Source organism: Crinia signifera, chromosome 9 (genome assembly GCF_055691185.1).
Source record: "Crinia signifera chromosome 9, ASM5569118v1, whole genome shotgun sequence".
NCBI lineage: Eukaryota > Metazoa > Chordata > Amphibia > Anura > Myobatrachidae > Crinia > Crinia signifera.
Window position 1 is genome coordinate 63,622,074 of NC_139225.1, and position 14,201 is coordinate 63,636,274.

The 14,201-nt window shown below is 40.8% G+C and overlaps 1 protein-coding gene across 1 annotated transcript in view; it reads left to right on the forward strand.

The window, feature by feature from the left end:
- Nucleotides 1–14,201, forward strand: part of AR (androgen receptor) — a 274,049-nt gene that overhangs the window by 133,931 nt on the left and 125,917 nt on the right. Inside the window, exon 2 of the mRNA XM_083159122.1 lies at nucleotides 9,382–9,533. Coding sequence (XP_083015248.1) covers nucleotides 9,382–9,533 — 152 coding nt within the window. The remainder of the gene's footprint in view (nucleotides 1–9,381; nucleotides 9,534–14,201) is intronic.

Genomic DNA, 14,201 nt, shown 5'->3' on the forward strand with positions numbered 1-14,201 from the left:
TACTGTCAGGAACCCCAGTTCTCATGCTGCTCGTGTGTGCCACTTACTGGCATTACAGTAGCTCCGCAGCCTCCTGGCACCCGCACTTACACAGCGCCTCCCCGCAATCGCAGGGGCTGCGGTGCTTTTGTTACGCCACTGGTTGGAGGATAAGCCTCAGGAAGGGTACACTTTGATGAATAGGTGAGTTTTCAGTTCCCGTTTGAAGCTTTGCAAGGTCGAGGAGAGTCTAATGGAGCCAAGGGAGTGCATTCCATTGAAGGTGGGAAGCAGTGATCAGGGTGGAGGAGAGACGACAGTCATCGGCCAACAGTAGAGGGTGGGAGGGAGTATGAATGGAGATGAGGCTGGAGATATATGGAGCAATGGAATTAGAGATGGCCCCATATGTGAGGGTGAGGTGTTTGAAGAGGATTCTGTAGGGGAATGGGAGCCAGTTCAGATTTTTTGAAGGGGTTTGGCAGAGATGGAGCAGTGGGAGTGGATGATAAGCCTGGCTGTGGAGTTAAGGACACATTGAAGGGAAGCCGGTTGGGAGTGAGCGAGGCCAGTGAGGAGAACATTGCAGTAGTAGAGCCATGAGATGACTAGTGAGTGGATGGTAAGTTTAGATGCACTCTGGGAGAGAAAAGGCCTGATGCTAGCAATGTTGCGTAACTGGGACTGACAAGAATGGGCCAGAGCTTGGATGTGAGGTGCAAAGGAGAGGGAAGAGCGAAGAGTGACACCCAGGCAGCAGAGTTGGGTAACAGGGGAGATGACATGATGACAGGGAAATATTAGTAGGGGGTGTAACCCTAGGTGGGGGAAAGATAATGAGTTCAGTTTTGTCCATTTTGAGCTTCAGAGAGCACTCAGACATCCAATAGGAGATGGCGGGGAGGCAGTTGGAAACCTGAGAGAGAACAGTGGGAGACAGATCAGGAGAGGTAGATAAAACAGGTCTCAATATGTGCAATTTGTGTGCAACTTAACTGAAAACACAGTGTTAAACACTATATGCAGAATGTGTGCGGGTATAACTTGGCACACAATGGGTGGTGGGATAAGTCAAATGCGGGTGGGGAAATGGCTCAGTGCACAGGCTGGTGGTGTGGGGGGCTGGCATCCCGTCCTACCCGCAGCGCACCTCTAACCTGTGGATGGTATGCCGTCCTGGTCCCTTCTCCGTTCTCCAGATCTGCTTTATTCCCGCCGCGGCTGAGGTCAGCACCTTGTCCGCACAACCTGCCGGACTCCATGGACTGTGCGGCGGATGAGACTTTCGGATGCCAGGATCTCGCTAAATCCACACCCGGATGTCTCATCCACCGCACAGTCCGTGGAGTTCGGCAGGTTTTGCGGACAAGGAGTCGACCTCAGCCGCAGCGGGAATAATACAGTAACACCTTACCAGCAGTGTTTAGTTACAATATATTTTCATTTCAGGTACTCATTTATTCTTAAGTTTACGTTACATTGACGAAGAGCGACATCTTAGCTTAACCAATGCTTTCATTAGCTTCTATGCTCATCATTGCATTTTCAAATACATACCATTGCTCACTCATTATGCTCAACATTGACTGTATAAATGTTAAATAATTGTTTGGACATCAATGGTTATGTTGTGAAATATTTAGTTATTAAGTATTCACAGAGATTGTTTTTATATTAAGCCAGGCATAGTTACAGGTAACAAAAACCTGCTGTTTATCATGGGCATGTCTAAGAATGACCTGGTCCAGACCCAATATATTTTGCCAATATTTGTGGCAGTAAGAACTTAAGATTCGCTGCATGTATTAAAATACCACCACAGGTACAGGAGCATTTAAAAATATGTAAGATGTGAGGGGATCCCCAGGGGTGGATTTAGGGATGAGGGCGCCCCTAGGCACAACAATAATGTCCGCAACCCCCCCCCAATTGTATTATTTTTATTGATTACTTATAAGCCCTCATTTGATAATAGCCAATATAATGGATTTATAAAAAAGCCACTAACTGTGACATGTTCTTTTATTATGAATACATATTTACTAAATAGGACAGTTTACAGGGGCAGTATCTGCATGTCCTATACATTTACACTCTCTTTAAGATGGAATATGGTACAGTACCGTGGATATTTTGCAATTATTGGTACATTTTGGGCTGACTACTTTCCCAGGCATCCAAGTGCCGCCCCTAGGCATGTGCCTCACGTGCCTAATGGGAAATTCGGCTCAGGGGATCCCTACACTACAAGTTTAGATGCTGTGAGCACTTCTGCATGGTCTACAGACCATGCATGGACCAGTGGAGAGTTTCGGGAGGGATTCTAGAAACTCATGGGGCTTTTCTTGTGAGGGCAAACAGGAGAGTCCATGGCAACATATGTTCTGGGATCCTTATTATTTGTGGGAACTCCTCTGAAAACAATATAACAATTGATAAAAGGGCTCCATACAGTTCATATCTAAGTAAGTAAAAGAATAAGGGTAAGCCTATTTAGCAACAATACATGTGCCACCGCAATACTTTTCTTTTATTTGACAACAACAAAATCAATTAAATATGTTTTATTTCTTTAAATATAGCACGTATTAAATGAGCAATTATTTTAAATATGTTGTATTTTCTTCTGATTTATTTTTTAAGAAATGATTATATAATTATTATTACTATTACTATTACAAATATGCTGGTACAATGTAGAATAAACCTAACCTTTATCTCTCTGGGACAGTCTTGTTCAGTTGACTCTAATGTTATTCATTATTCACTTGCATGGATGTGTTTTATTGCTCATCAGATCTACAGTTTTATTATATGTATAGATTGTGGTGATTTATTTTATATTGCTGTGATAAATAATGGTTTAACTATTCTTTGGAAAGTGGCCTGTAGAGTCTGTAGAGCACTATTTTCCATTTGTCAGAAGGGATGAGTTAGTGGGATCCTGTAATTATTATGTAGACTTTTAAAGCTTTGAAACTTTTAATTTAGAATGTAAGCTCTCATGAGCATTGTGCTTTTGAAATATCAACAAATTATTATTCATAAATTATATATATATATATATATATATTGTTTATAAACATGTTTCTAGATATTAAATTGTGCTGAGGCCAATTGTAATTTTATGTATTTGATACGCATATTTTTATTTGTGGTGGCCACCATAACAAATTATTACTATATTAATAAAATCTAAATACTATATTAACAGATTGGTCTTGTGAGTTCATACATGGTGTATTTTCTAAATCCAGTGCAAGGCTTCCATCTCTTTTTCTCTCATGAGCAGGGCCTTCGTGATTTTCTTGTTCTTAATTAAACTCTCTTCTACCCCATTCGATGGCATCAAATCTTTTGGTTTTCTGTCACCCTGATACTTATTTCATTGTTGTTTGCTGAGGTAGCTAACCATTTATATTCCCTGTAATTCCTCTACATTGTCTTCAAGTGTAAGTCATTGTGTTCTTGCTTTGCCTATTTGTCTATGTACTCTATAATAGAGTGCTGTGGATCCCTTGTGGTGCAATAAAAGTCAAGGAAAATAATGTGACCCCTAGGATAGGTGATTAAAAACCCCCTAGGGGTTTTTATTGGGGTTTTAACATTCTCCTCATTTTATTTTCCTGCCAATCATTAATAAGAGGGCAGAGGTAAGGCTACAGTACTTGTGTTGTCTTTCTGCTTCAATTTTTTTCATTATTCACTTTATACAGAAATGTTTAAAGTTTCCCATGAATTTATTTGTATTCTATTAATGTAATGAAACTTTGTCCCTTATTCCGATCTGATCGCAGTAAAAATTTGTTCTCAAAATGAACAAAACAATGCACACTGCAGGTGGGGCAGATGTACATGTATAGAGAGAGTTAGATTTGTGTGAGTTATTTTGTTTCTGTGCAGGGTAAATACTAGCTGCATTGTTTTTACACTGCAATTTAGATTTCAGTTTCAACACACCCTACCTAAATTTAAATCTCTCTATACATGTTACATCTGCCCCACCTGCAGTGCACATGATTTTGCCCATTTTGAGAACAAATTTATGCTGCGATCAGATCTGAATAAGGGCCCTTGGCAATGGTCATCTACTGTATGCATTGACTTTATTACAAGGGGGTTAAATTAGTTAAGTTTCACCCCAGTTCACTTGCTTTGAAACGGAGAAGGAATCAAAGTGAGGTGTCACTGCTTTATTTTGTAACGACTGTTCAGTAGAGATTACTAATTGGATATTATATACCATGTTTTCTAAGGTATTGTGTATATCCTATTCAGCTCAGTTAAGTAAGACGGTGATGACATTTATTTAGTTATCTACAACATGGAATATGCAGAGCTGATACGCAGCTTATAATTGTCACCAGGAGATATACTCAGGACTTAAAAGCTTGTTTGTACTTCACGCTAGCTTTGCTTTCATAAAGGGCCAGTTGGATTAGGAGTTAGTAGACTGAGACCAGATCTCATCACTTGGGTGCGGACATTTTCTTTGTTTAAAATCATACACTACAGGAGAAATTATTCATATCTTACCATTGAAATTGGCAGATTGATTAGGCAGCCTATATGAAATGATATACTACCTATTGTTGCAATTTCTGGGACAATTTTTTTATTTATATGGTTTGTATTTTTATTACACTATAATTAATATTGTTGTTATGGTATGGTACTGGTAATAGTTATTTGTGCTTAATACTTGCATTGGCTACTTTAGTTTCAGAGGTAACCACTTACCCCCAGTTTTGGAGAAGCACAGAGTTAGTTGTATTTTTGTAGTAAATTTTCAGGTAGAGAAAGATTACATGCATAACAAAGTCAATGTGAACGCTGTGCACATGCAATCGTTCAATAATCGGCTGGACTTCAAATTCTTTAAGTAGCACTCCATGGTGGGATACTGTCATTTGGTCTACAGTATGTTGGCCGACAAGCATTGGGTCGACACCATTAGGTCAACATGGGGATAAGGTAATTTAATGTACAGTATCTATTCCGTTCAATGACCATTTTTTCATTCAACTTCCTGTTTGTCTCTGTTCACCTATTACAACGGAAGGGGTGGTGATTGACGTATTTCATCACCAATCACGCCAGCACCGCCAACAGAGGCCTTCAATAAAATGGACTTTATTAACTATATTTATGTATGAACACTAAATGAATTTTTAAAAAATTGTGTGAACCAACCATTCTGCTATATATACATCTTGTATTGTTTTTATAAATACATAAGTTGCAATATAATGTATTATTTCAATTTTTATCGTTGATGTTTTTAATAGTTTTTTTTAAATTTTATGAATTTTGTATTGTATGTACTAATAGTACAACTATGGACTCTCTTTTTTTGGGTTCCTCCCAAAAAGCCTGTTATATTACTGGGGGATTTGAACACAAAGATAACTTGATGTGCTTGGCACCTGTCTCAAACATCGTGAGTGTGGTACGCTCTTTTCTGTGGGATCGTTCCTTGATTCTTTAATACAAAGATACCTTTATGGGTTTTCTCCCATTCTTTTGGATGTGAGTGGGGGTACGCTAATATATGAGTTATTTCATATAATTTACATACATATTGGAGGTCTCTGGGGGGTATGCAATCTGCTGCGGCTATTTCCGACGTGGGAAATAGCGGCAGCTCCCTATTCAATGCTGTATTAGCGACAGCATTGATACGGGATCACGGCAGAACGGACCCGACAGCTTTTGAAGTCGGGCCCGTTCTGTGGATTGTCGTTATCCGGGCCGCAGATCGACAATCCACGGCCGTTTTCGTGGCCACGCCCCCTTTGTGCCCATTGGCAGACGGGACATTGAATCCCATCTGTCGTTTTGCGGTCAATCTGACCGCAAACGGCCTCGGATAACGGTTGTCGGCGGGGATCGACAGCCGTGATCCCAGATTGAATATCCCCCTCTGAGAGCACATTATCTCCAGCAATTTAATAAAGATACCCTTATAGGAGTCCATCCATCAGAGAGTGAGGGGTGGGGGGGGTATGCCTATATACCTATGATTATTGGACGGGTCAAATCAAAAGAAACCGTTATGGGATTATATAATTTATTGTTGATGTGAGTAGAGTAGAGGTACTACCCACTAAATCAGATTCCTGAAAGACGTAAACGAAACCTTTTTATATAATATATCCATTGCATACATGTAAGTGGAGTATGCCCTCTTTTTCACAGTCTAAGAAACTTTTGATTTTGGATTTCACTTTTTTCACAATTTTATGTTAAATCTGGAATATTCACTGAAAAATTGGACCGCACGTTCTGAGAAACCCCTTCTTCATTGTAGAGAATTGATGAATTCATTCTTTCCTTGTTTGGACATGTAGAAGGGAAGTACCACCTTTTTGTTTGTTTTTTTATTTTTTAGTGCACATTAAATTGTATGCACAGCACAATTTCTTTTTTTCACTTTTTTTTTATATATTTAGCTCTGTGGACTGTTGTTGGAACTCACTTTGCAGCAGCTAGGTTGTCTGGAAAATGTGAACTGTTGGTAGCTGAGGACTGTAGTTGGCTACCACTGCATTAGACGGTACAAACAGAACATCATGATGATTTTTATAATCACCACTAGTAAGGTGGAATCGGAAAGGATTACCAATACTTACAAAAGTGTCATCAAAGAGAGGTAGAAGAGAGTCCTTGCAAATGAGGGTTTTAAAATCCCTAAAGTCGTATTGGGACCTACATACGGTGAGACGTGCGATTTGAACCATAAGTGTGCTATACAATTTAGTCCAAAAATACCTGCATGCTGCATGCACATACTATTTTGTGCTGCGTTTTTGACTTATCGCACCATGGGGATGATTCTGGTGAATTACGCAGCTTGGAGGGTCCTCTAAACGCCACCCGCCGCCCGTACACAGACTTCCACACGTGCATGGAAATGGATGTTTACCAGAATATAAACTTGTCCTATATAAACTGTTTATTCATTTAAATAAACTTATGAGAGGTTTGTCTTGTAAAATATGTTTTTTGAACAACTGGATAATACAAGATTGTATACAGGGGATAATTGTGCTATAGAAGCCCTAGAAAAGTTCACTGCTCTGCTAAAAATTTACATTGTAAGGAAAGCTTTGTTGTAATGCTGTATAATGCTAACCAATGTATTTTCTGTCCAAATGATTGGAAAAAAAATCCTACCTTAAGAAAATGGGGCAGGTTACATTTAAATAAAGATATCTGATATTTTCACAGTCTATTATGAAAAATGATTTATGCTTTAATGACTCAGATAATACAATCAATATATTTTGTTGATGTTATAATACTTTATGTGATAACTTCCAAAATGTATGGCTATTATATTGTTTTTCTTTTTTTTTTATGAAACCAAGAAATAGCTGAATGAATATTTGGGCAGGGGGCATGTTGCACATATTTCATCATTTATTTAGGTCTGGTCCTGGTGTAGTGCTAGAAACAGACACTTATTCAGACTAGATATACTGCCATTAATCAATTTAATATTGATCTTTTAACTATAAATCAACAGCACCTGTCATTCAGTGTAATCTGCATTTCCCACCACAACCTTATACATTTCAATCATTAAATTGCAAACGATGATTTAGTGTTAGTGAACCCTACTAATTATTTGATGTGTGATGTTAGCATTGTGCACAGAGCAAATATATTGTATAATATATTGTATGTGGTTTGTATTGTATAATATATTGTATGTGGTATGCGGTTTGTATTGTATGTGGTGCCAGGATAAATTGAATAGCATATAAAATTCTAGTTTGATGGTTGCTTCTTTTACAGTATGCTGTACATTCCTTGTATAATACAATCTAAATCCTCTAGGGAACGTAGAGGAAGCTAATCTGCGAAGCGCGTGCCGGCTAGCGGTGCGCAGGCAGATGGCTTGCTAATTGTTATTATTATTTTTCTTACAATGTATTTTGTGATTGTGTGCCTATATTAGTGTTTGTATCCCTGAAGCCGCCATTCAGGCTCCAATACCCTTGTACCTGTGTGTCAGTACGACTACTGTCAGTGAGGTACACTGCGCCCTTTAATTTAATTTATAAAGGAGTCCTATCCCTCCCTGGGTTGAGATCCCCTGGTGTACTTACACAGTGGGAAACCCAGACTTACTTAGGAGGAACTGACAGTGCACTGGTGTGTATTCTTTCACCAGCACGTCACACATAGGATCTTAACACATCTATAGATGCCCAATTAGGTGTGTGGATACAAAGGAGTTACAAGAGGTTGTTATACCCACTCCCAAATGAGGCTTTGACCCATAGTAAATTGCATAGTACGGATGAGCCCTTGCACTATATCTCAATAATAGGAATTATTGGAGAGTTGAATTAACCCACTCCTACCCTATATCTCACATGTGAAGATCTGGAAGCAGCCGCTGCGATTTATCTTTACTCGCAAGGTCTGCACAAGATCCAGATAGCGTAAACACAATCCAACCAGTGAAATACATATATCTTTATAGCCATATCTGCCTGCCACCACAGTCTTTATTAATTGTGTGAACCCCACCCATGTATGTTAAGTGTTTTTTTAATAAAATTTTAGCAGCCTTTTATGTATGAAATAATAAAGGTTATATTTTAATAATTTTCCTGAGGTGCACCTTACCAAGGACATTCTTTCTCTTTTCGCAAATATTGTCCATTACATGTAAGCCGCTGAAGCCTTTATACCGTGGACCGTATTCACATGTGAGCGCAATGTTTTTTAAATGCGCAGATTGTTTGATGGGTGCATGCACCCAACATTGCGGCAGGGAGTTAGTGGGGTGGTGGGCAGGGGGACCCACCCATGGGAATGCCCAGAGCTTTACAGTGAAAACACTGGATGTCAGCTGCCCACCCACTTTCGTCAGAATGCCCATGCACATAGATGTGCATGTGCCTTCCACATCATTCGTTGGTCGGGGTCATGTGACGTCAGCCGACCGTCCCCGGCACACATCGGCACGCCTGCACCCCTATGGGAACGCCCAGCATTTTCTTGGGGATGCCCATGAAAGGATAGGCGTTCCCATGGGCAACACCCATCCCGTCCGCCGCACGCCCCTAGGCCTGTGCGAATGGCTCAGCGACTATGCAATTCACCAAGCCCATTCACCCAGGTACCCTGCACATACGCATAAACCATTATGTGCAAGTGCACTAGAAAAACATTGTTCCCCCATGCGAACGTGCAGGGGAACAAAGTAACCAGAATCAGGGCCAATAAGTAGTACTGTCACTTTAAAGTACATGTTTTGCAAAAACATTACAAAAGGTTAAAATAAATGTGATTTGCTGTTCTTGTCTGTGTTTTGTATAAAAGCATCATGGCGGTTTGATTACCCAGTGCAATTTTACTTAGTCTGTTTTTTTGTCCATTTTGTAGACTGGAAGGGGGCAGAGAACACCTGCTGCCCATTGACTATTACTTCCCACCACAGAAGACATGTTTGATCTGTGGAGATGAAGCATCTGGATGTCATTATGGAGCCCTCACATGTGGTAGCTGCAAAGTCTTCTTCAAGAGAGCAGCAGAAGGTAGGGGTGACATTGTTTCTGTATTTGTTTTAATAATGTTTATTTCTAATATTTTTACACCCACAAGAATACAGTAAACAATATACAGTAGGACCTAATTCCGACCCAATCAGAAGGGCCCGAATTCAGCCCTTCGCATGTTACCGAGGTGACACATCCCATCGCATGTTACTGAGGGCATGCGGGTGGTGCCGGTGAGAGGACTGGGGGGGGGGGGGGGGGGGGCGGCCTTACCCGTTATCTGAACCGGGCCCATAAAATGGAGACATGACTAGTTTACACTAGCAGAAGAAATAATATATAGCATTCTGCCACATAGAAAGATAAGATGGAAAAAAAGATAATAAATGTAGCAGAACAAATCGAAAACTTACTACAAGTCTTTTGAATCAAAAATATATAAATTTGGGCCGTTTAGATACATTGGGCCTTTGACTCCAGCTGCATCACTACCATGCAGAGTTTCTGCAATAATTATTTTCAGAGAAACTCCCGATTGAAAATGTTGCAGACCCACATGGTAGTGCCTACAACAGCAAACAGAGTAAATGAGACTTTGGGTTGTATTCAGTGCCGCCAATGAGGGGATTTGTATGGCGAGGATCGCCAAACCCCCTCACCGGATTCCCTTAAAAGGCAAGGTTTGCCACAAATGCAGCGAGTCCACCGCATTTTGTGGCAAGCCTCACTTGTTTATAATGGGCACACTCGCCATTTCAACCTGGCGAGTGAAGGGGGGTGAGTTGAATACTGTCGGCGAGCTACAGTATTGGCACTGCTCGCCGTCATAGCGCACCATATACCTTTATCTAAAGCAGGCATGTCCAAATTATGGCCCTCCAGCTGTTTTGAAACTACAAGGAATGCTAACACTATAGCAGGGCATGCTGGGGTGTGTAGTTTCACAACAGCTGGAGGGCCATAGTTTGGACATGCCTGATCTAAAGCATTTCTCAAGCATAAATCCAGGATCTGCTCATGAGTTGTCCCTTCCAATTTCTCAGTTAAAGCCTCTATACAATCAGGTAAAAGTAGGCTTAAGGAAAGCAATGCATACAGTACAGGTTGGATACAGTGTGGGTCATATAAAGGGCCTAAATCTGACCAGGACAGGACACATTTGTTCTCAAAATAGACAAAACCATGTGCACTGCAGGAGGGGAAAATGTAACATGTGTGGAGAAAGTTAGATTTGGGGGAGTTAGTTTGTTTCTGTCCAGTGTAAATACAGACAGCTTTATTTTTACACTACAATTTATAGATTTTAGATTCAGCATACCCCATCCAAATCTAACTTTCTCTGCACATGGTACATGTTCCCCACCTGCAATGCACATGGTTTTGCCCATTTTGAGAAAAAAAAATTGCCCTGTGATCAAGTCTGAATTAGACCCAAAGTGCAGGTCACATACAGAGGTTTCAATAGGTTCGGATTTTTTGAAATCCAAACCACTCAGCTCTAATTTACTTGTGGTTAATTTAAAATAAGTGGTCGAGAGCAAAAGTTTAGATTTTCTTCTAGAATGTAGTTTCACCAGAAAGAAGGTATTTGTGAGAGTTACAAAAGAAAAACTATAACCCTCACAAAACTTGACAGCATAATTTCACAGTACAATTGGCAGTAAGCAATCCAGACACTATGGTCAAAGGCACAATGGTGTATATGCAATCACATTATTTTTTTTAAATTCAGTAATTTTTATTGAAAGTTTTGACATTACCAATAAGCATAAACAGAGCAGCTGGATGCGCTGGTTATGACAGTGTGCATATGTGAGAAAGATACATCGTACATTAAAATTTTGCATATGAAAATACAGATACAGATCAAAAGAGTGCATGTTAGCAGGATTATCAGTTTACCATGGTGTATTGCAATACATGAGTAAGGTCAGTACCCGAAGGCGCCATTCGGGCAGACAATTAGAAGGAGGGTATATAGCAACAAAGTGCCACGTATCACAGTTGGCATATATGACCGTTTTGCAGTCAATATAGTTGTAAAGAGATTCTCATAGCACAAAAAGCACACAATACAAAAGAGTATTAGACATCCAGCCACTATAACCTACCCTCAGCTAACAAAACAAAAAATCCCAGAAAACCCAAAACAACCCACCCAGAAAACCCCCCACCCTGTACTACCCACCCCCAACTTAGGTGTACTTTATTCCCTGTAACCGTACCCCACTAATCCTACACTAACAAACAATAACCACTGAGGAGAGAAAGTTAGTGGCCCTTAGCTGGCGAAAGCAGCTACTATAGCCCAAAAAACCTAACTTATCCCTCCCACCCTAGCCCCTCCCCCCCCCCCCCACCTATCAACTGTCCCACCCATACTATCCCCCAAAATAAAGGATATTGAAAGGAGAACTACCAGGGGCATAAAGAACAGAATATATTTCACTGCGTGAGGTAGCAGAAATGGGGTAAATCATTTCTAGGAACAGGATGTAATAGGACGGTGTGAAAAACGAAACATTAAACAAATGATCCAGAACTGGGATAAGTGACTCTCCCGCCAGTCAGTTGTGAACACCCTATTGTTATACAGTCACAAATATGTAAAATAGAAAGCAGCAGAATGTATTGTAGCATACATATAAACTCAAATAAAATCATAACAGGATATGGTTATGTAAAACATCATAAAGTAATATATAGTGAGCACAATTAGAAAGAGTCACCTCCTTAGGTAAATGGAGTATTACATCAATCTGGCCATCTGCTAGCATTTTGGTATGGGATAAATATAGTGGCAGTTCCATCCCCATAGAGACCAGAATATATATCAGTGCGTTCAGCGTATTTGGATATTAAAGATACCAGATTAGTCAACATAAACAGAGGTAGTATTGTTGGAAGCAATGCGGCCATCTCATGGTTGTCACAAGTGAAGCGACAGTAGATCAGTAATCCTGGTGAAGTCTTGAAAAAAGCTGATTCCCATCGTGCACAGGTTTAGTAAGATGCACAGGGTCATTGCAGGTAGAAATGATGATCACATCTCCATCATTTAACGCCCCAATGGTACTTTCAATAGGAGCGGTCTTGAGGTGCATCCCAATAACAGGGGCTTGAGCCATAACCGGGGGTAAAGGGGACATCTCCTCCTGGAAGGACTGATCCATGTATGTTACATTGGTGCCAGTTGCAGGAGTTTTAGATGTATTCTCCACCTCCCCAAATGCGGCAATTATCCTCTGGGTAGAGGCATTAATGGCCTTAAGTATTTGATGCAAGGAACAAAGCATCATTGATGTAAAACAGTCAGAGAATATTACTGGTATAAAGCAAAGGCAGAAGAGTGGTGGCTAGCACACCACCCGCCGCCAAAACATCAACTTGTAAATAGTAGAAGGTGGGAAATGGTGCTTGATTCACACAGGTTAAAATGGCCACAGTCTCCACCTTACAGCAATACTAAACGACTGGACCTTGCTTATTCCTGGGTAGCCCAAGATGCCAGTCACAGCGGGATGTCAGCAGGAGAGATGCGGTTGATCAGTAGATTATCCAGTAGTCTACCCGGGCAGGAGATATAAGGAGAGCGGCTCGCCGGAGCGTATCCTCTGTGAAATGTGGCTGCCGCAGCAGCAAGATGGCACCGGCGCGCGGCCTCCGTCCAGGAGCCGCACAGCAGCAGAGCTGAAAGCACAGTAGCGGGCGTCCATACCCTGGATCCCAAGTGTCAGGAGTGCTCCAGGGAGTTTCTCCTACCTCCGCAGTTGGCCAGGTAAACGCAAAAGTTTACAGGATGGGCAGCAGGATATCTGTAGCTGGGAGCTGCAGGAAAAACATGCAATCACATTATTAATATGCACTTAAAAAGTGCAACCCTGAATGCATCAACCTGTGTAAGGAATCATAGAGCTTCTACTGAAAACAAATAGGCTCATTACACTTGGACTGATGCTGTCAATAAGCTGATTAATAGCCACATTAAAAAGATTATATTTAAGGGGATGTCATCATATCAGCAGAACTGTGTTGTACTGTTTTAAGCACAACCTGTAACTTGGCAGTTAGAATCTGACTGGGTACTACTTCATCTCTTCATTGCTTCATCTCTCCCGGACCACAATCCTTATCCCTGCGTTTGCATGCTGGTTTTTATTGTGCTCCACAGAAAGGATTGATCATACTGCACAGGGTGCTGTTTGTTCCCAAGGAGGTTAATTTGAGCACATGCTGTTTGGAAATGAATGGACCTTCTTTTCGGCCATTTTGCCAAACTACCAGCTGATCTGGAATCATCCACTCACAGTTCGACCTATAGTCAGATGATACCATCCACCAATCCTGATGCAGTGGTTCCCAAACCCTGTGGTGCCTTGGGTTGGTGGTCCAGGACCAACTCAAATTATTTATGGGCAAAGTAATAGGCAAAACCAGTGCTTGAGGCTTCCAATCATAATTTATATGGACAAACAGAAGCGAATCCTGTCCCTCACCAAATTATTGAACCTATAATGACATGTAAACAAAAATTAATTTAATATAAAAAAAAAAAAGATTTGTCATTAGGAATCTGTTGGCCTAGGGGTGCCGTGAAAAAAAAATTATTGGGTGCCAAGATTTAAAAAAAAATTGGGAACCACTGGGCTAGGGGAATAAAAAGGGCTCCGCCCTAAGCCTGAATTCCAGTACTTCAAGTCACCTCTA